The sequence below is a fragment of the Oryctolagus cuniculus genome, chromosome 5 (genome assembly GCF_051225735.1).
Source record: "Oryctolagus cuniculus isolate XC-2025 breed Fujian yellow rabbit chromosome 5, ASM5122573v1, whole genome shotgun sequence".
In the NCBI taxonomy this organism is placed as follows: domain Eukaryota; kingdom Metazoa; phylum Chordata; class Mammalia; order Lagomorpha; family Leporidae; genus Oryctolagus; species Oryctolagus cuniculus.
The window spans coordinates 98,682,377-98,707,489 of record NC_142871.1 but is presented as its reverse complement, the minus strand read 5'-3'; the positions used below and the strand labels follow the sequence as shown (position 1 = coordinate 98,707,489).

The 25,113-nt window shown below is 43.1% G+C and overlaps 1 protein-coding gene across 1 annotated transcript in view; it reads left to right on the top strand.

Annotated features, from left to right (window-relative positions):
- CD109 (CD109 molecule) overlaps positions 1–25,113 on the top strand; it is a 168,114-nt gene that overhangs the window by 9,505 nt on the left and 133,496 nt on the right. The window contains exon 3 of the mRNA XM_070073883.2: positions 15,196–15,224. Within this exon, the coding sequence (XP_069929984.2) occupies positions 15,196–15,224 (29 nt within the window). The remainder of the gene's footprint in view (positions 1–15,195; positions 15,225–25,113) is intronic.

Sequence of the window (25,113 nt, the reverse complement as noted above, 5' to 3'; positions counted from 1 at the left end):
GAGTTCTACCAGAGGCACATCGCTATGTGGGAATGGGAAAGGATTTAAAATATTAAATATTAGGGATGGCACAGTGGTGTGGTGGGTAAAACTGCCTGCAGTGCCTGCTTCCCATATGGGTACCGGTTGGAGACCCAGCTGCTCCACTTCTGATCCAGCTTTCTGCTATGGCCTGGGAAAGCAGTGGAAGATGGCCCAGGTGGTTGGCCCCTGTACCCACATGGGAGACTCAGAAGAGGCTCCTAGTTCCTGCTTTGAATTGACCCAGCTCTGGCCATTGTGGCCATTTGGGGAGTGAACCAGAAGATGGAAGATTGATCTCTCTCTCTCTCTCTCTCTCTCTCTTCTCTGCCTCTCTGTAACTCTGCTTTTCAAATAAATAATCTTAAAAATATTAAATATTGAATTTCTACATAGTGCCAGGAACTTTATGCACACCATTTCATTTAAACAAGTCTATGAAGTAGTCACTATTCTCTTCATTTTGGAGATGAGGAATCTGAGGCTAAGAGAGAACAATCCAATTGTACATGCAGCTAGTAAATGGTGAAGCCAGAATTTGAAGTTAATTTTGTCTGAGGTCCGGGGGGTCTGTAAGGTTTTCTACTGCCTGGAAGAGTGAAATGGTTTTCATTTGCTAGATTTTGGGATATTGATGTGATGTTATATATCATCTTCTAAAATAATTTTCACATTTGCTGTGGTAGTTTATATCTGGATCTAATTTGGAACTAAAAAACTTCAAGATGAATTGCCATCTCTCCTATTTTTTTTGGTGGGTATTAGATTTAATGAATTTCAAACCAAAGTAAATCATCAGAAGTGTTTTCATCTAGGATTTTTAGTGGTACAATTTTGGAAAAGTTTTACAGTCAGTATTTAACTAAAACAATATAGTTTGACTTTAATAGTATAGTATCATTTTGCATTTAGAAAAATAATAATTTTATTTTTGTGTTTCTAACAGTGTGTCAACTGTGTTTTCCTTACCTGAATAGTTGGTATTATCTGAATTGTTCAAAGAGTAACCAAAGCAACCTTATGTAATAATTTTCCGTTCTGTTTTTTCTCCAGATCATATAAATCCTTCCCCTTTCCAGCTCTCTTCTTAATTTCTTTTGAGCTTCGTAGAATTTTGGAGGTGGAAGGGATTTAAAAATAAGTTAGTGCAGTCACCTAACTTATGGCCAAAGAAACTCTTCTTAGGTGTGGTGTTTGGGGATCTGCCCGAGGCCAAGTGGCAGTGCTGGAAACAGATTTCAGTCCCCAAATTCACAGTCCAGTGCTGTTTCCATTATACTTCAGGAGATTTTCCTAACATATGAAAGACTCTATTTAAGACCCAGGATTTATTTGCAAGTGTTGATTCTTCTGCTAGAGAAGAAATTGGGCTAACCAAGGAGTTTAAAAATGCCTGTGTGCACATTTCTTATTTCAGTTCAAGGTCAAACTGCTCTTTATGGGCTAATGGTTCTGCATAAGGGTTGGGGGTGGGGCTAGGAGCTTCACAGATCTTTAAAACACTAAATACCTTGGCTGTGTTTCTCAGAGTGTGAATCACACTCTGAAAATGCAGATTCGCAGCTCTCCTCACGACTTGGGCTATGTCTGGGAATCTAAACTTTATGTTCAGCCACTACCACAGATGATTCTTGGCCGCTTTAAAATGAGAACAGCCACTCTCCCCTTAGGATTTCACACACTGTAGCCTGCGAGGGAGTGGCATGCCCCTGCATGCCTGTGATGAATCAAGAGAGCGCAGACAAGGCCCCTCCTGGACTTCTCTGTTTGCCTCTCAAGTGGTCCCCAACCCTAAGTGCTGGTGTTCATTTTTCAGCAGTGGAGAGACGTGTTGTTGAGATTTGATTGTGAATCAACGTTTGGATGAAGTTGAAATGAACACACTGATACTTTAAACTCCAAGTTAAACATGTGCTGCTCCTCTTCTAATGCTGAATGAGTCACTGTCCTAGTGACTCATAGAAGGGTTGTGGTGGAAACAGAAATCCGATCCTGTAAGAATTTGTCCTGGGTTACTGTTGATGCCTTATGTTCTGTTAAGAGGACTTTATGGTGCTGAAGCTAGTGGTTTCCTCAAAGTCATTTCCCTCTTTCACTTCATTGTATTGCTCATTTGCTGCATGTGAAACACGAATGAATAGGGAGCAGAGGATAAGAGGCAGGATGGCACCGGAGGAGATTCAGAGGTTCCTACAGGATAACATAATAAAAGTGCACAAGGCGGGAGGAGTCATTTCTTGTTTACATGAAAACTTCAGTGTGGTTCGTAAATAGAGCTTCTTGTGACTCTGTGCCTACACTGTTACCTTTTACTTGGAGAGCTGTACAGATGTCCATTCATAAATGTCCCACCTCTGCTGACACATTTGGCATTTGGTGAGAACACTTATTTCTCGCTGTGGACAAGGGAAAAGTGTGTGGAGGACGTCGCTGATGGCTGGGAGTGGCAGTCCCAGAGGAGAGAGCTGTTTGGGTTTTCTGAAGAGATGTTTCACTCCGCCTTGGAGATGGTTGCAGGGATACTCAGGTACAGATGTCCAGATAGTTTTTTTTTTTTTTTTTACTTTTTTTTTTGACACGTGGAGTGGACAGTGAGAGAGAGAGAGACAGAGAGAAAGGTCTTCCTTTCCGTTGGTTCATCCCCCAAATGGCCACTATGGCTGGCACTGCGCCGATCCAAAGCCAGGAGCCAGGTGCTTCCTCCTGGTCTCCCATGTGGGTGCAGGGCCCAAGCACTTGGGCCATGCTCCACTTCCTTCCCAGGCCACAGCAGAGAATTGGACTGGAAGAGGAGCATCCGGGACAGAATCTGGCTCCCTGACTGGGACTAGAACCTGGTGTGCTGGCGCCACAGGCGGAGGATTAGCCTAGCGAGCCGTGGCGCCGGCCCAGATAGTTTTGAAATTGTAGCTGAGGAGAGAATTTAAGGGCTTGTTTTCACAGAGGCAGACAATATTTGAAGTCCTGAAAATACATGAGATGCACCTGAGAAACAGAGCTTAATAAAAAGAATAAGACTGACCATGGAAGCTTGGGAGGGGGAGGAGAAGTCAATGAAAGGGACAGACAGGGAGAAGACAGGGACGAGTAGATTGAAGATGGTGAGATGTCTCAGAAACCAAGGGAAGAAAGTCTTCAGGAGAAGGTTTTCATATTAACAAGGCTCCCAGAAAGTCCGAGAAGGGGAGGACAGAGCAGATGGTTTCAAGTTCAGTGTTGGGAGCAAAAGCAAGTCTTAAGGAATAAATGGACGTTGAGAAAGTATAATCAGAAGGTGACCACACCCTTTCCAGAAGTTCGATTTTGGAAAGGAGAGAGGTGCATGGTCTCTTAAAAGGCACAGTTGAGAGGTAAAATATTTCATGCAAAGGGGAGGGATGGATAATTGGTGAGTCAAACATGGTGGGAGCAGGATTGGAGGTACAGGTGAATTGATTGTCCTCAAAAAAAAAAAAAAAAAAAAACAAAACCTGCCTACTATTGGTGAAAGAAAGATGAATAAGGAAAGAAATATTTTGAGAGATGAAATGGGCATGAAGATTACAGTTTTAGGAATATTTTGTCATAGATATCTCCCTACCTCTGGATTGTGTAGACCTGGCCCCTTCTGTCCAGGAAGTAGTGGCACACTGGAGAGAGAAACATGGGAGTGGGGATCTTCCTGGCTTGCTCTCCAGACTGGGTCATGTCTGAATTGTGGGAAACTGGAATACAAGGGCTGCTCTTGTGTCTGGGGGAGGCAGCACAGGGAGAACAGAGAAGAGGAAAGAGCAGTGTGTTGCTGGCACGCCTCACTCGAAGCTTGAGAGGATGGGTAGAGCTCCTTTAGAGCTGCCATGGTGGTCCATGGAGGAAGTGAGCTGTGGCTCACCATCTCTTGGTCTGAGCTTCTGACCATCACACCAAATGTGCAGTGATTAAAACATGATGAGCATTATGGTGGATCTTGCTGTTTTTCTGTGTCATCTACTATTTACTTCCCTCAGGAAAGTTTTTCGAGTTGACTTTCTTCCCTTGCCAATCTCAGGGAGAAATTGGTCAAGGAAGATTTGGTAGAGAAGCAGTAGCTAGGTAGATGGCAAATTGGTGGGTCTTTAGATCTCAAGGAATGATTTATGAATCACAGTCTGAAAGGCAGAGTGTTAAAGAGCTTAGACATAAATAGAGAGGAAGGTGAAAAACAGCACTTGGTAGCTTCCTTTTGACAGGGCAAGGTTAAGAATTTACATTTAGGAAAATGTTGCTGGTGGAAATGATTTAGTATTTAAAACTTAAAATTCACTGAAATACGTGTTATATCTCCTCAAGAGTAGAGTTAAGACAGAGCATTTATAGTTTTGAGCAATTTAAACATTAATTAGGTACCAAATTGTGTATGACACAATGCTGGGTAATTGGTGCCCACACGAAATTCTTGTCCCTATACTCTTTCCAGGAAAGCAAACGGGGTGTCATTTCATGTGTTAGTTTCAGTTAATGGCAGAGGCTGCTTGGAGTGCTGTGTTGACAGTTTCAGAGTCATCTGGGTTTACTTGATTATATACCTGACTGAATTAGCCGTGCCTGTCATGGGCAAGGGAGGCTGGAGTGTGGTGTGAATGCTGCAAATTGTTCTGTTGTATTGAAGAGGGTTGGTTGCCTAGTTAGATACGGAATTGAGATAGTAACAACATGAGTAAGAGGGTGAGCATATCCAAACACAAACAATAAGGAACTGGGCAGTTAGCCTCATTGTTAATATACTTGCATCCTGCATTGGAGTGCTTGGGTTTGATTCTCAGTTGGGCTTCCTGCTAATGTAGGCTTGAGAGGCAGCTGTGATGGCTTAAGTGGTTGGGTTTCCGTAACCCATGGGGCAAACCTGGATTGAGTTCTTGTCTCCTGGCTTTGGGCTGACACAGTCCTGGCCATTTCAGACATTTGGGAAGTGAACCAGTGGATGGGAGCTCTGTCTGACTCATTCTCTCTCTCCCAATAAGTAAGTAAATAAATAATTTTAAAAGCATCAAATATGAGCACACAGTGAGTTACAGAGTAGGGAGAGCGAAGGAATCTGAGGTTGTGTTTGGACTACTTATTTGGAAGGACTCATTGGGTTTGTCTTGTACTATTTGGAAAACATAGTGGTCAGAATGGGAACTCTGAAGTCATACTGAAATTTAACCCTTATGAGACCTAATAATGGTAATATCTTGTAGCATTATTCCCAGGGTTAAACAGATAATGCTTCAGATCTGCCAAGTCCAGTGTGTCTCTAGCCCTAGCCCTGTGTGGTTTCTGAGAACTTGAAATGAGATTCATACAAATTGAGAAGGGCTATGACTATAAAAAACACACTGAATTTCAATTATTTAGTGTTGAAAAGTAAAACAAAAATGTGAGAATAATTTGTATATTGATTACATGTTCAGTGATACTATTTTGGATATATTTTATGTTAAATAAAATGTTATTAAAATTAATTTCACTTGTTTCTTTCATTAGTGTATTGCTTTAGAAAGTTTATCACAGTACCTAGTACATAGTAAGCACTCAGGGGATATTGGTATGTTGGAGCTGGCATTTCTCAGTATTAGATCTAAATACTGATGCTTCCTTTCTGAGCATAAGCCAGTGGCATGAGTCCAGATGTTTTTGTTGAATGATTTTGGCTTGAGTGACTCTTCAACCTTATTCCTTATGTTTTGAGGAAGCAGGAAGTCTCCTAAAAAGAGCATCATGCCACAGCAGTCACCAGACTTTTTCTATGAAGGGCCAGATGGTAAATGTTGTAGGATTTGCTGACCTCATGGTCTTTATTGCAGCCACTCAGCTCTGCTTTTGTCCCTGGAAGGTGGCCATACACAGGGCATAAACACAGGAGTGGGTTGTATACCAACAGAACTTTATTTATGGAGGCTGAAATTTGGAATTTATATAATTTTCACTTGTCATGCAATAGTATTCTTTTCATTTCCTCCCTGCTATTTAAAAATGCACAAACCATTCTTAGTTCATGAACTGTCTGACAAGCAAGTGTGGATCTGTAGGCTGTAGATTGCTGACTCTGCCATAATAAATCCCCTGCTCATTTAGCAGCCAAGAACCTTGCTGGAATCTGGATTTTTCAATTGTATTTACCCTAACATTTAGTTTATGCTCCACTATTTTGTTTACTCTCAGTGGGTTTTTGTTTGACCCGTTTTTTCACTCAGCAGTCTAAATGGAACAAAACATTGTATATGAAACTCATTTTTATCAGATATTTGTAAGTAAGAAGAGGCAAGGGAGGAAAAAAATAAAATGAGTGTTAAGGACCCAAAGGAGTTGTTTGTTGTTCTGTTTCGCTTGAAATAGTTGTGTCTTCTGTACAGATTGAATTCACTGACTAGATGCTTATACTTAAAGTGACAGTAAACTGTGAAGCAGAAGCTCTGTATTTTAAGTTTCTTTGACCACGGGTTTGTTGCAGAGATCCCTGCTTTTCACTTTGTCCATCTGCAGATCAATGCGGAATGCTAGAGAATACTTTATAAATTGTTTAAGAGGTCAAAGTTTTCAGCTAAAAGATAATGAATTTAAGTTTATTACACATATTACTGAACAGCAAAGGACTGACAAAAGTAATTAAGCAGCAAGTACTAAGTGTATATATGGTGGACAATCCATTTTTTTTCCTCGTAGAGGGTATTTCTAGATCTGGTTGGATTTCTAATTACACACTGCTCCGTCCCTTCGGTGATTCTCCAGAGCCATTGGGTGATGGCAGATGTCAGAAGAGGCAGCATATGGTATTACAGAGTGTGTTTAAAAAGTTAAGGAAAGGTTAGTTTTTGTGTATGCTTATTACACAGTTTAAAATTAGCTTTCACTCTATTTGGAAATCAAACGGCCAGTGCTCAGGCTGTGCCAAGTGTGAATCTTTAAAACAAGGTTTCTTTTGAGTTGCACAGGCATCTGAAAGGGGTTTGAGATTGACTTTCTCTGGTTCTATACGAAATGATGGGAGTTCGACAAAGTCCTCTACAGTAATGCTAAGAAATTTACTTCCCAGAGTTTATCTTTAGGCCGTGATTTGAAATAATGCCATGCTGAATTTCAAGAGATGGTGACTGTTTTCCATCTGAGTGGACTTTTGCCAAAGGAAAAAAAATGTTCACAATAGTTTGCAAATCCTATCTATTTAATTCTCATCCTAGCAACAGCAGAGAAAGACATGATTATTCTCCATCGACACTACCCGTCCCTTGCCCTCAATTTTATGTTTCAGTGGTGTAAATTATTGCTCAAATGTTACTACTTTCAAATAAATCCTATGCTAGAACTTAATAAGTGCCTAGGAAATTCCAAACTGTATGTGTAAGTTTAAAAGAAAGACATCAAGTTGAAAAAAATGTTCAGTACTCAAAGCCGACCTTTTAATAAGGACACATGAGACCAGTGAGTAGCCTTAAATTGGATCTCTCTACACAGCCTCCGTATTGCTCCCTGAATTCAACAAGAATTAGGGGGTGGGGTGGGATATCTCTGCCCATGACTCTAAGTGGGCGGAGCTTCTATTTCTGGCTCTGGGTCTTTCCTGGGTCTAAGAACAGACATGGTCAGATCCGAGTGGAGGAACCAGGCATACAGTCACTTCCTTGTTCCAGCTTTTCTCTAAGGAGAAAATCCCACACAGGTTCAATCCAACTATATTTTAAAAAGCTATATTTTAAAAAGCAAAGCTATATTTTAAAAAGAAAAGTTTTGCTTCGAAATGAGATTTCCTGCACTTCAAATCTGTGGAGCTTGTTTTGAATTGCCAAAACGCTGGCCTTCCAGTGAATCAATCTTCAGGATTTATTTGGATTGTAGGCTCCCCACTGCTTTTAACTTTCTCCTTGCTTAGTGTCACTTGGATAAAAATAAATGAGCGCCCCTCCCCACTCTCCTTGGTGTTTGTAACATGGCCATGGTGGGAGGCAGGCTGTCAGCGCAGGGTGGAAAGGAAGCACATTGTTTCCTCCAGTCATGGAGATGACAAAGTAGTCAGCTCCTGATGATTTATCCTGAAGTCATGGAAAATAAGTAACTTGCAGTGACAGAGGCTGCTGCTGGGTTGGGGCACAGCTCACTGCAGTTTAAGTTTTTCATTTTTGTTCCAACGTGGGGCTGCACTGCCCTGCCCAGGTCCCTCCAGCACAGGTGGAAGGATGACTTCTTTGTGCTAGCTGCCCCCAGAGCCAACCCCCTTGGAACGGCATCAGTTGGAGAGTGTCTGCCTCTCGCCCAGGGTTGTTCCCTGCTGGTGTGGCTCACACAGGTTCCAGAATCCAGAGGTTCTGATGACTGGTTAGTGTCCAGGTGAAGAGAGAAAGGAGCCCGAGATGACTGAGACCTTGAATGTGACTGAGGGAGTGGTGTTTGCCACGTACACCTAAAGGCTCTCCAGGCTGGGGACCTTTTATAATAATCAAGGTTGTGTCCAGTAGAAGATCAAGAGTACATGTGCTCCTTGTACTGTCAGTCCAGGCAGAACAGTGGTTTAGAACCTGAACCCAAGAACTGAGCTGCCTGGCTCAGAGCCCTTGCCACACTGCTGCTTTTCTGTGTCTGACCCTGGGCAAGCCACTTGACTGGGTCTCTATGCTCAGGGGCCTCAATTATAAAATATAGATAGTAACACTTAATAGGATTGTTATGAGGACTAAACTAGTTAAAATATATAATGCTTTAGAACACTCTCTAAATAGTATCTATTATGATTTTTTAAAAAGATTTATTTATTTACTTGAAAGTCATTTACACAGAGAGAGGAGAGGCAGAAAGAAAGAGAGGTCTTCTATCCGCTGTTCACTCCCCAGTTGGCCGCAGTGACCGGAGCTGTGCCTATCCGAAGCTTAGAGCCAGGAGCTTCTTCTGGGTCTCCCATGTGGGTGCAGGGGCCCAAGGACTTGGGCCATCTTCTACTGCTTTCCCAGGCCATGCAGAGAGCTGGATTGGAAGTGGAGCAGCTGGGACTTGAACTGGCACCTATAAGGGATGCTGACACTGCAAGCGGTGGCTTTACCCATTACGCCACAGCTCTGGCTCCTCTATTGTGATTTTATTAACAAAATTTAAAATTTTATTCTATCATTATTGATTGCTTTATTGTGTCTAAGTGAAATTTAAGCCTTCCATCCTCCAGATCAGCACTGCTAATGAAAGTATAATTCAACTACAGAACTAATTGAAAATCTTCTAGTAAACACATTAAATTGGTAAAAAGATATAGGTAGAATTAATTTAAGTAATGCATTTCAATAAATAATTAAAATAATTAAATACTTTATCAGTTCAACATGGGATCACTAAAAAATTATTGAGATAGCTTGTGCTTTTTTTTGGTAAGTCTTAAAAAAATACGAGGTGCGTTTTAACACTGGCTTTGTGTTTCAGAGACTCAATAGCCACTGTGCGACAGGCTGCCTTATGGGACAGTGTCGTTTTAGAGGTTTTCAACTTAATCCTGCTTGTTTCAAAAGTGTTATCTATCAGTTATCTATTGCTGGGAAACAAGCTGACCCAAGACTTGATGGCTCAAAGCAACAATGGTTTATCCCTCTCATGATTTTCACCCAGCTGGTATACTTAGATTGATGATTCCTGTCTGAATAAATTATTATTCAGTTGTGATATTTTCTAATTCCATGATTCTTTCTACATCTGTTGACTGAGATTTTATAGTGATGAACCTTTTTTCTTCCTCATTTAGTCATTTATTTAATTGTTTTAACAGCATGAACTTACAGACTCTTATTTTATTCAGTAGGTTATATCTGTCTGTCTATCTATCTACATCTATGTATCTGTCTATCTATCTATTTATATTTGAGAGACAGAGAGTGTTCTCGTCTGCTAGTTTACTCCCCAAATGCCCACAGGGACTGGGGCTTGAGCTAGAAGCTGGGAACACTGTTCAGGTCTCCCATGTGGATGGCAGTAACTCAACTTACTTGAGCCATCATCACTGCTTCCCAGGGTCTGCACTGATCGGAAGTTGGAGCCAGGAGCTGGAGGTGAGAACTGAACCCATTCACTTGGATGTGAGATGTGGGCATGTTAAGTGACAGGCTAACTGCCAGCTCCCCCATTTTTAATGTTCAAGCTGTCTGATGATAATCTTTTTTAATTGAGAAAACACTCTTCACATATGCTGGGGGGCCTGGTGGGGTATATTGAATATATAGCAATATTCTCAATTTCATTGTTCCCTCACATTCAAATATTTAAATGTTTCAGCTCAAGTGTTTCTTTTCTTTTTTAAAAAGATTTATTGTATTTATTTGAAAGACAGAGTTGCAGAGAGAGGTAGAGACAGAGAGGGAGGTTGAGGTCTTTCATCTGCTAGTTCACTCCCTGAATGCCAGTGGCTGGAGATGAGCCATTCTGAAGCCAGGAGACAGGAGCTTCTTCTGGGTCTCCCACATGGGTGCAGGGACCCAAGCACTTGGGCCATCCTCCTGTGCTTTCACAGGCACATAAGCAGGGAGCTGGATCAGAAGTGGGGCATCCGGGACTCGAACCAGCACTCATAGGGGATGCTAACGCTGCAGGCTGGGGTTTTAACTTGCTGTGCCACAGTGCCAGTCCCAGCCCAAATATTTCACTGAGTCTGTCTTTTTGCTTGCAGAACAACATACCTCTCTTCAAGCAACGTTTTTGGAATTTATTTTCCAGTAAATTATATAGACATTCTTCTTTGAAGGTTTCAGGGGCTGTGAATTGTGGCGCTGTGGATAAAGCTGTCTCTTGGGACACCAGCATCCTCTATTAGAGCACCTGTTCAAATCTTAGCTGCTCTACTTCCAACCCAACTTCCTGTTAATGCATCCTGGGAGGTGAATGGGCCCTTTCCATCTATGTGGGAGACCTGGATGCAATTCTGGGCTCCTGGTTTTGGCCTGGCCTAGTCCTTACTATTGGTGGTCATTTGGGGAATAAACCAGCAGGTGGGAGATTTCTGTCTGTCTGTCTGTCTCTGCCTCCCTACCACCTTCCCTTCCTCCTCTCTCTCTCTTTCTGTGCCTTTCAAGTAGATGGAAGTAAATAAACATTTTGAAAAAAAGGTTTCACCAGATTTAGTTGTGCAGTATCATAGGACTTTTCAATTTCATTTCAACTCAGTTTAGAATGTAAATTTATTCCATTAAAAGTAAGAGCTTAATGAATAGAAGTTTTTTTTCTACAGTTGAGATATTCCATGGTTTTATTTACTTGAGTGTGAGGGTACAAGCAAGAACATACTAGCTCTCATCTGCCCACAACAAGTGGGTCTGGCCAAGTCTGAATCTGGGAGCTGAGAATGCCATCAAGTTCTCCCATGGATATGGCATGGACCAATTCCTTGAGCTGTCACCACTGTCTCCCAGGGTCTTCATTAGCTGAAGTCAGGAGCTGTAGCCAGGAATCAAATCCAGGCCCTCTGATGTTGGACATGGGCATCTTAACTGCTACGCTAAATGGCAGCTGCTCACATCTTTTAATTCCATTTTTCATGAACTTTTTGAAGGCTTCTCATGTATTCAAAGAAAACGAATCAGTATGTTGAAGGGGTACCTGTGCTCCTAAATTTATTGCAGCTTTAATCACAGTAGCTAAGATATGGTATCAGTCCAAATGTCTATTCATGGATGAATGGAGAAAGAAAATGTGGTGTATATAAACAATGGAATACTAGGCAGGCTTAAAAAGGAGGAGATTCTGTCATTTGCAAGAACATGGAGGAACCTAAGTGAAATAAGCCGTGCACAGAGAGACAAATGTCACGTGGTCTCACAGAATAAACGGCGGTTACTAGAGGCTGGGGGCTGGGAGGATTGGGGAGATGTAGGTCAAAGGACACAAAATTTCAAGTTATGAGGCATAAGTTCAAGAGATCTATTATATATAATGGTGACTGCAGTTAACAACAATATATTACATACTTGAAATGTGTTAAGACAGTTTGATTTTAAGTGTTCTCACTACAAATAAATATGTGAGGTGAACACGTATTAAACCACTTGATCTAGCCATTCCATAATGCATATCTATCTCTCAAAATATGTCATACATCATAAAGATATAGTTTTTACTTGCCAGTTAAAAACATACAAACATTTTCAGTGTTAAATCATGTGCACATTAGGGCCGGCGCCGCGGCTCACTGGGCTAATCCTCCGCCTTGCGGCGCCGGCACACCGGGTTCTAGCCCCGGTTGGGGCGCCGGATTCTGTCCCGGTTGCCCCTCTTCCAGGCCAGCTCTCTGCTGTGGCCAGGGAGTGCAGTGGAGGATGGCCCAGGTGCTTGGGCCCTGTACCCCATGGGAGACCAGGAAAAGCACCTGGCTCCTGGCTCCTGCCATCGGATCAGCGCGGTGCGCCGGCTGCAGCACGCCGGCCGCGGCGGGCATTGGAGGGTGAACCAAAGGCAAAGGAAGACCTTTCTCTCTGTCTCTCTCTTTCACTGTCCACTCTGCCTGTCAAAAAAAAAAAAAAAAAATCATGTGCACATTAAACCCATTCCATAATAACATATTGCTCACCTAAAAAAGAACCAAGACAAATGCTTAGTCAGGATGTCGAGATAACAGCATCACCTTGGACATTCCCAGCAAGGGCTCTCCTGTCTAAAAAGCCCCTCCTGAGACGGCCCAGCCTCATCTCTGCTACTCTGCCCACCTGTGGCCTTGGCCCACCTAGCTTTCTTCTTCAGTAGACTCATGTTATTCACTAAGGGCCTTTGCTGCTTCTCTGCCTGGAACACTTTTCCTTTCCTTCTCTATTGGCTCATTTCTTCTTACCCTACAACTCTAGACACTAGCATCAATTTCTCTTGGCATCTTCTCTCTCCAGTGTGCTCATGGTCGTAGCCCTTCCATGTCAAGCCATACCTGTTGGATTGTTCTTTTTTCACCTCTTCAAAATCATTTTCATCTAATTTCCTAGTATTTAAGAATCCTGCTCTTTGCTTCCACACTGAGTTTTTGGATAAACTGATCTGTACTAGGTGATACATTGTCGCTCCCCCTCTTCGTGGAGGAACGACACAGGACCCTGCGTTGTTTTTCTGCTCGGCCCTTCCCGGGTTTGCTGCTGGTTCTTCCCGGGTTGGCTACCGTCCCTTCCACCTCCGTGGAAGGGCGGTTCCCCCTGCCACTTTCCCCACTTCCGCGGGGGAGCGGCACACCACCGGCCGGCTCTCTCGGGGGCTGCACAGGTGTTCCTTCAGATAGATGTTCCCCTTAGATGTTCCCGGTGCATGTTGTCTCTCTCCTCCTTTATAGTCCTCTTCCACCAATCCCAACTCTGCTACCCACACGCCGAGTACGCTGCTCTCCTCCAATCAGGAGCAGGTCCTACAGTTTACTGGTTGAACTGGAGGCAGCTGTGTAGAAGCTGTTTCTCCCTTCTCAGCGCCATATTGTGGGAGAGCAGATGCATAGAATAAGTCTTAATTCCAGTAACTTAGTCTAGTCCGAGTTGCTTCCCACAATACATATCATGACAAATTGCTTATCTGTTCCTTAAAACACATTTATACTTCACTGAGGCCCACTGGGGCAGTGGTGTTTGAAGTGGATGTGCACACACTTGAGAGTGCACAAGTTTATTTATGTAGTGAAGGTGGAAGTCGTACTTTTTACTGAACAAAAATAAGAAATGAAAGGTTTCTAATATTTAAGATTTTGGTTGAGAAAGTACATGGAGGTAACTATAAATCCGATTGGAAGCTGGTACTGTATACTAACTTTTTATTAATGCAATGCTCCATCATAAGGATTTGAAGTCTCTTCTTGTAGAGGCACAGTGATGTCCCTAGAGGATACCTCTGAAAATTTCCTGCAGTAGGCCGGCGCCGCGGCTCAATTGGCTAATCCTCTGCACCCCAGGTTCTAGTCCTGGTTGGGGCGCCAGATTCTGTCCTGGTTGGGGCGCCAGATTCTGTCCTGGTTGCTCCTCTTCCATTCCAGCTCTGTGGTGTGGCCCGGGAAGGCAGTGGAGGATGGCTCAAGTGCTTGGGCCCTGCACCCACATGGGAGACCAGGAGAAAGCACCTGGCTCCTGGCTTCGGATCGGTGCAGCGTGCTGGCTGTAGTGGCCATTTGGGGAGTGAACCAATGGAAGGAAGACCTTTCTCTCTGTCTCTCTCTTTCTCACTGCCTAACTGTCAAAAAAAAAAAAATTTCTGCGCTATAGTGGTTAATATATATCAGGCTAACATAATCCTATGTGACACACACTATTCCCTATACTAGACAGGCATCAACATACTCATTCTTCACAACTAATTCATGAGATTGGTATGATTATTAGCATTTTTTTTTTGGTGAAAAAATTGAGCTCAAGAATCAGGCAACTTGTTCAAGGGACAGGGCTGGTGTGTGGCAAATGCATATAGGACTGTAAGATCTGATTCCCGAGGCCAGTTGCTTGCACCCTGCTCTATACAATACCATGCTGTGATACCTGTATGCTTCCACATGATAGACCCATGTGGTTTCCAGGAGGAAAGGCATCCTGTTTTGTTCATTGTGTTCTTCTTAATAAACAGTTCTTAAATGAATGAAGGAACTTAAGGCCTAGCATTGCCTCTGATGGGAACTTCGGATAAATATGGTTTTATTTTTAACTTGAAACCATTTTTCCCCTTGAAATAAATGGTTTTGATGAGAAATTGACAGTCCTGTGTTTAGAAACTTTACATTAAAAAATTCTGCAAGCCTCACACTGATGAGTCAGCTAGGAGTCCCAGCCTATCTTTGGTGTAACTAATAGTTTTCTTCCCTTTATCATGAAGGTATGAGAACCTAGGAAATAAACCTCAGATTCTCCATGTGTACTGTATGAAGAGTCCCTCAGACATACATAGTCTTAAAATAACAAGAGCAGCAACAACAATGACAACAAAAATGATAATGGCAAGGGGAAGCAGAATTTGCTGTTTTCTGGGTTCATCCACTGTTATCCTTTCAATCCTGAACCTTAATTATTTGTCACAAAGATATGTAAAGTTGTTTGGGTATTCTAGGCATTGATAAAATTATTTTGGTTTGATCAAGTGAGTTTATGATTCCATCTTTCATCTACATCTAAAAGAACAGAAGGAGTAAGTGTTGTATCATGTCATTGTATTCAAATTATAATGTCATATTCAAATTATAATGACTTTTTTCCTTTGTTTTCCTTTTAGGCTCTTTCAGGACACTTACTCTTCCATCAGTAAGTATCCATTTAAAAATTTTGTTTGCAGTGGGTAGGCATTTGTTGTAGCAGTTGAGATGCTGCTTGGGTCTCCTGCGTTATATCCTGGGTCAGTTCCAGAGTGCCTGGGGTTGAGTCCTGGCTCTACTCCTGATTCTAGCTTGCTCCTGATCTGTACCTTGTAAGGCAGTGGGTAATGGCTAGGGCAGTTGGGTCCCTGCCACCTCTGTGGGAAACCAGGATTGAGTTCTTGGCTCCCAGCTTTGGCGGGGCTAAGCCCTGGCTGTTGTAGGCATTTGAGGAGTGAATTAATACATGTGAGTTTTTTCTCTCTCTTTCTCTCAAATAAATAAATAAATAGGGGCCCATGCTGTGGCACAGGGTGGTAAGCTGCCGTCTGCAGTGCCGGCATCCCATAAGGGCAGCGGTTTGAGTCCCAGCTGCCCTGCTAATGTGCATGAGAAAGCAGTGGAGGATCGCCCAAAGTGCTTGGGCCCCTGCACCCACGTGGGAGACCTGGATGAAGCTCCTGGCTCCTGGCTTTGGCCTGGCCCAGACCCTGTTCTTGTGGCCATTTGGAATGAACCAGCAGATGGAAGAGCTGTCTTCTCTTTCTCTCTCTGTCTCTCCCTCTCTAGCTGTAACTCTGCCTTTCAAATAAATAAATAAATCTTTAAAAAATATTTAAAATCTTAGTAACTAAAACACATTTAAAATTTTAGTGTCAGAAATACATTATATCACTGAACTATGTAAATATTTTATTGGCTTTTATATCACTTTCAATTTCTTCTGAGTTTGGTTTGAGTTTATTCAACCTTCAGGTTATTTAAGAATAGTATTATTGTAGGGAGATTGATTCTTAGGCCAAGTGATAGCTTAAAACCCCTAGTAGGGGGTTTCCTCTTGTAAAATAGAGAGCCTCACAAGGGAAACTGGCCTGGACTATTAGCATAGAGTTTTAGCTGGGCTGGTTGGGTCCTGCTCTGCCTTCATGGGCTGTACAGTCTTGAGACTGTCATTAGGACTCTGCTGCAACCTTCCTTTCTCTGAAAAGGGTAGGGCCGTGCTCAGCCATGTTGGAACTGGAGGAGAAAGAGTAAGTCCATAATACTGATTCTTTGTTTATAACTTTGACTTTCTTGTTGATAATCGTGTGATTTTTTGGGCACAATTTTGATATTTTGAACTGTCTTATGAAAACATTATTTTCCTAATTACCGAGTTTTTTGGTATCTCTTTAAAGTTTGCTTCTGAGACAGTTGCCTCACTCACCTCACCCTAACTCTAGCCCTGGAATAGGGGATAAGTGATACCATTTCTGTTTCATAGGGATATGCTAGCCTGAGAGGAGATATGAAAGTGTTGTAAAATTTGCTGTGGGAATGGAAAGTGGTTATTATTTTATTGAGAGAGTCATCAGACCTGATTATTAAGTGTTGTTTGGGAACTATTCCCACTTCCCATGACTTTGACTTGGAAGTTGTGCTTAAAATAAATCCTGTGTATGGTTTTATTACCAGCTTTGTTTTGCAGTTTCATATGCTTAACATACAAGAGTTGGCCCCAGAGTCCAACAAAAGGCATGATTTGATATACTTTTCTGAGAGTAGCTAACCTATGGCTTTGGCCATGACACAAAGGATCAGTGATGCTTTGTGAACTAGAGTCAGTCATTACTTCCTGGAGGTTACTTGTCAAGCACAAGTTTGGGGTTGGGTGGGCTCCTTGAGAGTCTCATGCTCCCAAACAATACTCCTAAAACGTACTTAAAGTCCCATATCTAGTATGTTTCTTAGATTTTATTTTTGAACTTAACCTTATTAAGAAATATACTGGACTACCAACAGAAAGTGGAGAGAAAAAAAGGCATGAGTAGGCAGAAGTGGAGAGAAAATTTCTGTCTCCTTTTAAAAAAATTAATCTGAGAGGCAGAGAGTAAGAATAAGAGAAAGACGGAGATACATCTCCCATATGGATCATCACTGGTGCCTCCCAAGGTCTGCATTTACAGGAAGCTGGAATCAGGAACTGGAGCTGCACCTAGGAGTCAAACCAGGCATTGTGATATGGGGCTTGTTGACTTAATTAGCATCTTAATCACTAGGATAAATGCCTGCTCCCAAGACCTGTAATCCCTGTGAAAATAAAACATTAGATTGCATTAATATAATCTAAAAATATAACCTAAACCTCAATGCCTGTGTGTATAACTGTTGAATGGGTTATTTCCAGTGGCAAGATTAAAATAAATCCTATGTAATAAAATTTCCCTATAGCAGAAGTAGGATGGGATTTAAGTTCAGGAATCACAACTTAAAGTCCAGAAACTGGTTTTCTTAAGCAGCTGCAATTTCATAGGCTGGAATTTGAGAAAAGCTGAAAGGAAAAGAATAGGGTAAGGATGTGAGAGATTTTCACAGGAATACTACATGGTCCAAGCCATATTTGTAGAAATTCCCAATAGCTAAACTTCAGTTACTATAATTCTTTTAAGTCTTAAATATATGAAACACTAACTCTGACGTTCTATATTTGTCTTTACTATTATGCCATTTCCATTGTATGTAGATTTAGCAATTATTGATTGAAAGCCTTGCTAGATATTATATTTAGAACCATATTCCTTTTTCGTAAAGCACATTTTTGAAGACTTAGTCATAAAGTGTCTGGGTAAATTTGATACTGCTTGGCAGAAATAGAAGGGGCTATATTTTTATTAAAGTAGGCCCAACCTTTTCTCTAAGATTCATTTATTTATTTGAAAGGCAGTGCTACAGAGAGAGAGGAAAAGACAGAGAGAGAGAGATCTTCCATCTGCTGGTTCACTCCCCAGGTGGCCGCAATGGCCAGGGCTGGGCCAGACTGAAGCCAGTAGCCTGGATCTTCCTCTGGTTCTCCCATGTGGGTGCAGTGGACCAAGCACTTGGGCCATCTGCGACTTTCCCAGGCCATCAGCAGGGAGCTGAATAGGAAATGGAGCAGCCAGGACTTGTACTGGTACCCATATGGGATGCCTGCCTTGGAGGTGGTGGCTTTACCCACCATGCCACAATGCCAGCCCCAGAACCAACTTTTTTTTTTTGCCTGTTTGCATGCTGCTTTATTAGATACCTAAAACTGTCGGTCACCCAAGTTGTTTTTTTTTTTATTTATTTTTTTGAGAGGCAGAGTGGACAGTGAGAGAGAGAGAGACAGAGAGAAGGGTCTTCCTTTTTTCCGTTGGTTCACACCCCAATGGCCCCTGGGGCTGGTGCACTGTGGCCGGCACACTGCGCTGATCCGAAGCCAGGAGCCAGGTGCTTCTCCTGGTCTCCCATGCGGGTGCAGGGCCCAAGCACTTGGGCCATCCTCCACTGCCTTCCCGGGCCACAGCAGAGAGCTGGACAGGAAGAGGAGCAACTGGGACTAGAATCGGCGCCCATATGGGATGCTGGCGCTGCAGGCAGAGGATTAACCAAGTGAGCCATGGCGCCAGCCCCCACCCAAGTTGTTTTAATATTATATTTTTCTTTCTTTTTAAAAAACTTTTATTTAATAAATATAAATTTCAAAAGTACAACTTCTGGGTTATAGCAGTTTTCCCCCATAACCAACCTCCCACCCACAAACCATCCCATCTCCTACTCCCTCTCCCATCCCATTCTTCATTAAGATTCATTTTTAATTATCTTTATATGCAGAATATCAACTTAGTATATACTAAGATTTCAACAGTTTGCACACACACAGACACACAAAATATAAGGTACTGTTTGAATACTAGTTTTACCGTTAATTTGCATAGTACAACATATTAAGGACAGAGATCCTACATGGGAAATAAGTGCACAGTTACTCCTGGTGTTGATTTAACAATTGGCACTCTTACTTATGATGTTGATAATCACCTGAGGCTCTTGTCATGATCTGCCAAGGCTATGGAAGCCTCTTGAGTTCACAAACTCTGACCTTATTTAGACAAGGCCATAATCAAAGTGGAAGTTCTCTCCTCCCTTCAGAGAAAGGTACCTCCTTCTTTGATGGCTCATTCTTTCCGCTGGGATCTCACTCACAGAGATCTTTCATTTAGGTCATTTTTTTCCACAGTGTCTTGGCTTTCCATGCCTGCGAAACTCTCATGGGCCTTTTAGCCAGATCTGAATGCCTTAATGGCTGATTCTGAGGCCAGAGTGCTGTTTAGGGCATTTGCCATTCTAGAGTCTGCTGTGTATCCCACTTTCCATGTTGGATGGTTCTCTCTTTTTTAATTCTATCAGTTAGTATTAGCAGACACTGGTCTTGTTTATGTGATCCCTTTGACACTTTATCCTATCTTTATGATCAGTTACGAACTTAAACTGACCACTTTAACTAGTAAGATGGCATTGGTATGTGCCAACTTAATGGGATTTGGAGTCCCATGGCATGTTTCTAGCTCTACAATTAGGGGTAAGTCTGAGGAGCATGTGCCGAACTGTATATCTCCTCCCTCTCTTATTCCCACTCTTATTTTTAACAGGGATCAATTTTCAGTTAAATTTAAACACCTAGGAATATTTGTGTGTTAATTAAAGAGTTCAACCAATAGTATTAAGTAGAACAACAACAACAACAACAACAAAACTAAAAGGGATAAAGTATTAAGTTGTTCATCAATAGTCAGGGCAGGGGCTGATCAAGTCACTGTTTCTCATAGTGTCCCTTTCACTTCAACAGGTTTCCTTTTTTGTGCTTGGTTAGTTGTCACCGATCAGGGAGAACATATGATATTTGTCCCTTTGGGACTGGCTTAATTCACTCAGCATGATGTTTTCCAGATTCCTCCATTTTGTTGCAAATGACCGGATTTCATTATTTTTTTGACCGCTGTATAGTATTCTATAGAGTACATGTCCCATAATTTCTTTATTCAGTCTACTGTTGATGGGCATTTGGGATGATTCCATGTCTTAGTTATTGTGAATTGAGCTACAATAAACATTAAGGTGAAGACAGCTTTTTTGTTTGCCAATTTAATTTCCTTTGGGTAAATTCCAAGGAGTGGGATGGCTGGGTTGTATGGTAGGGCTATATTTAGGTTTTTGAGGACTCTCCAAACTGACTTCCATAGTGGCTTTACCAGTTTGCATTCCCACCAACATGGATTAGTGTGCCTTTTTCACCACATCCTTGCCAGCATCTGTTGTTGGTAGATTTATGCATGTGAGCCATTCTAACTGGGGTGAAGTGAAACCTCATTGTGGTTTTGATTTGCATTTCCCTGATTACTAGTGATCCTGAACATTTTTCATGTGTCTGTTGGCTGTCTGGATTTTCTCTTTTGGAAAATGTTGATTTAGGTACTTGGCCCATCTCTTAGGTGGGTTGTTTGTTTTGTTGTTGTGGAGTTTCTTGATCTCTTTGTAGATTCTGGTTATTAACCCTTTATCTGTTGCATAGTTTGAAAATATTTTTTCCCATTCTGTTGGTTGCCTCTTAACTTTCCTAACTGTTTCTTTTGCAGTACAGAAACTTCTCCATTTGATGCAATCCCAAATGTTAATTCTGGCTTTGACTGCCTGTGCTTCCCGGGTCTTTTCCAGGAAGTCTTTGCCGGTACCTATATCTTGCAGAGTTTCTCCAATGTTTTCTAATAATTTGATGGTGTCGGGTCATAGATTTAGGTTTTAAATCCATGTTGAGTGGATTTTTGTGTAAGGTGAAAGATAGGGGTCTTGCTTCATGATTCTACACATGGAAATCCAATTTTCCCAGCACCATTATTTGAATAGACTGTCCTTAATCCAGGCATTGGTTTTGGATCCTTGATCAAATATAAGTTGGCTGTAGATGTTTGGATTGATTTCTGGTGTTTCAATTCTGTTCCATTGGCCTATCCATCTGTTTCTGTACCAGTACCATGCTGTTTTGATTACAACTGCCCTGTAGTATGTCCTGAAATCTGGTATTGTGATGCCTCCAGCTTTGTTTTTGTTATACAAGATTGCTTTAGCTATTCGAGGTCTCCTGTGTCTCTATGTGAATTTCAGCATCATTTTTTACAGATCTGAGAAGAAGGTCTTCGGTATCTTGATTGGTATCACATTGAAATCTATAAATCACTTTTGGGAGAATGGACATTTTGATGATATTGATTCTTCCAATCCATGAGCATGGAAGATTTTTCCATTTTTTGGTATCCTCTTCTATTTGTTTCTTTAAGGTTTTGTAATTCTCATCGTAGAGATCTTTGACGTCCTAGGTTAAGTTGATTCCAAGGTATTTGATTGTTTTTGTAGTTATTGTGAATGGGATTGATCTTAGGAGTTCTTCCTCAGCCGTGGCATTGCCTGTGTATACAAAGGCTGTTGATTTTTGTGCATTGATTTTATATCCTGCAACTTTGCCAAACTCTTCTATGAGTTACAATAGTCTCTTAGTAGAGTTCTTTGGGTCTCCTAAATAAAGAATCATATTGTGGGGAGCAAACCGGACTAGACTGAGTTACTGGAATTAAGACTTATTCTATGCATCTGCTCTCCCACAATATGGCGTTGGGAGAGAAGTAAACAGCTTCCGCACAGCTGCCTCCAGTTCAACTAATAAACTGTAGGACTTGCTCCTGATTGGAGGAGAGCAGCGTACTCGGCGTGTGGGCAGCCGAGTTAGGATTGGCGGAGGAGGACTATAAAGGAGGAGAGAAACGGCATGCACCAGGAACATCTAAGGGAACCCGTGCAGCCCCCGAGAAAGCCGGCCGGCGGTGTGCCGCTCCCCTGCGGAAGTGGGGAATGTGGCCAGGGGGAACTGCCCTTCCACGGAGGTGGAAGGGATAGTAGCCAACCCGGGAAGAACCAGCAGCAAACCCGGGGAGGGCAGAGCAGACGAAAGAACAGCGCAGGGTCCTGTGTCGTTCCTCCACGAAGAGGGGGAGTGACATAATGGTGCCGTGACTCGGATATGAAGCCTAGGCAGGGTTCAGTGTCGTTCCTCCACGAAGAGGGGGAGCGACATAATGGTGCCGTGACTCGGATAGGAAACCTAACTCGGATAGGAAACCTAGGACGGATAGGAAACTTAGGACGGATAGCAAACTTAGGAGGGAAGAAACGGGAAGAACTGGGAAAATACCGGAGAGAGAGATTAGCAAACAGCCTAGGGAAAAGCCGGACGAAAAGGGTGCCGGAAGAAGCTGTTGAAAGCCTAGGCATAGACTCGGATACGGACTACTGGACTACGGGGGGAAGCTGGGAGAAATCTCTAAGGTCGAAAGCGAAAGTGAAAGCTAGAACAAACAGACTCGGATGCGGACTGTGGGGAGAGGCCAGGAGAAATGAGGGAGGAATATTGTTGGAAGAAAATTTAGGGAAACATACCGGGTAGAGAAAAGTGTTAGGGAAATTGAAGCTGCGGGGGGCAGGCCGAGGCTGAAACGAAAGCCACTTTGGGGTTCTCAAGTTAGCCCGGGAATGGGGGGCGAAAAGTTGAAACCAGAAGCTGAAACGTAGGCCAGGTTGGGATCCGTCTGATTAGCCCGGGGAGCAAAGGACGGGAAGCCAAACCGTGGGGCGGAGACGTATGCTGGGTTGAATTCGCCAGGCTAGCCCGGGGAACTTAGATTGAATGCTAGTGGCGGACACGTAAGCTACGCTGTGTTACTCGCGGAAGCCGCCGCGTGCAGAGAGAGCACGGGGCATGAATAGATAGGGAACGGGGCTGGCGCGAGGCCGTGGTGCAGACGCGAAGGGCGTGGAGACCGCGGAGCGCGCGAAGCCAAGCCGCGCAAAGCCGGGAAGCTGCGCAGATGAAAGAGGCGCGGGCTGAAGTGGCTCAGCTGGGAAGCCGCCGAGAAGTAGCCTCGGGGCGGGCAGCGGGAAGCTGCGGGGAGAAACAGAAGTTTGGAAGTGGAGTGAGAGAAATGGGAATGTTGGCAGACAGAAGTAAAATGGGAGAAATAGGAATGCCCGGAGATAGAGAAATAGAGAAATAGAAAGGCCTCCCTACAATACAACAATTAGAAGGCTTGGATTCGGTCTGCCCAACTAGTGAGGCGATGAGAACCTGCGGCCGCTAGCAGCTTATGCACCGCAGGTCACCGAAGACAGGCACGAATTAACATCAATAAGGCCTCCCCACAACACTGCTATGTGAGAGCTTGGATTCGGTCTGCCTGATTAAGGCGGTAAGCACCAGCAAGCAGCTCGACCAGAGTATGAGCTGCAGGTCACCGAAGATAGGCACGAACCAACACTAATAAGTCTCCCCCACAATACGGCAATGAGAAAGCTTGGATTCGGTCTGCCTGATTAAGGCGGTAAGCGCCAGCAGGCGGCTCGACCAAAGTATGAGCCGCAGGGCACCGAACACAGGCACGCATCAGCGCCTAAAAACCTCCTTACAACATGGCGAAGAGAGGACCCGGATTCAGTTTGCCTGATTGATAGGACTTGTAAGAGCCTGTGGCAACTCTAGCAAGTAGAGCAGAGTGTGTGCCGCGGGACACCGAAGACAGGCGCGTATCAACGCCAAAAAATAAAAAGAAAGGGGGATCTGTGGGGAGCAAACCGGACTAGACTGAGTTACTGGAATTAAGACTTATTCTATGCATCTGCTCTCCCACAATATGGCGTTGGGAGAGAAGTAAACAGCTTCCGCACAGCTGCCTCCAGTTCAACTAATAAACTGTAGGACTTGCTCCTGATTGGAGGAGAGCAGCGTACTCGGCGTGTGGGCAGCCGAGTTAGGATTGGCGGAGGAGGACTATAAAGGAGGAGAGAAACGGCATGCACCAGGAACATCTAAGGGAACCCGTGCAGCCCCCGAGAAAGCCGGCCGGCGGTGTGCCGCTCCCCTGCGGAAGTGGGGAATGTGGCCAGGGGGAACTGCCCTTCCACGGAGGTGGAAGGGATAGTAGCCAACCCGGGAAGAACCAGCAGCAAACCCGGGGAGGGCCGAGCAGACGAAAGAACAGCGCAGGGTCCTGTGTCGTTCCTCCACGAAGAGGGGGAGCGACACATATCATCTGCAAAGAGGGATAGTTTGAGTTCTTCCTTCCCAATTTGTATCCCTTTAATTTCTTTTTCTTGCCTAATAGCTCTGGCTAAAACTTCCAAAACTATGTTGAATAGCAATGGTGAGAGTGGGCATCCCTGTCTGGTACCAGATCTCAGTGGAAATGCTTCCAACTTTTCCCCATTCAATAGGATGTTGGCCGTGGGTTTTTCATAAATTGCTTTGATTGTATTGAGGAATGTTCCTTCCAAACCCAGTTTGCTTAGAGTTTTCATCATGAAAGCGTGTTGTATTTTATCAAATGCTTTCTTGGCATCTATTGAGATAATCATATGGTTTTTCTTCTGCAGTCTGTTAATGTGGTGTATCACATTGATTGATTTGCGAATGTTGAACCATCCCTGAATACCAGGGATAAATCCCACTTGGTCTGGATGGATGATCTTTCTGATGTGTTGTTGCATTCTATTGGCGAGAATTTTATTGAGGATTTTTGCATCTATGTTCATCAGGGATATTAGTCTGTAATTCTCTTTCAATGCTGCATCTTTTTAGGGCTTAGGAATTAAGGTGATGCTGGCTTCATAGAAAGAATTTGGGAGGATTCACTCTTTTTCAGTTCTGAATAGTTTGAGAAGAATTGAAGTTAGTTCTTCTTTAAATGTCTGGTAGAATTCAGCAGTGAATCCATCTGGTCCTGGGCTTTTCTTTGTTGGGAGGGCCTTTATTACTGTTTCAATTTCTGTCTCAGTTATGGGTCTGTTTAGGTTTTCTATGTCTTCCTGGTTCAATTTAGGTAGGTTTCATGTGTCCAGGAATCTATCCATTTCTGATAGGTTTCCCTGTTTGCTGGCATACACGTCCTTGTAGTAATTTCTGATGATTCTTTTTATTTCTGTGGTGTCTGTTGCTACGTTTCCTTTTTCATCTCTGA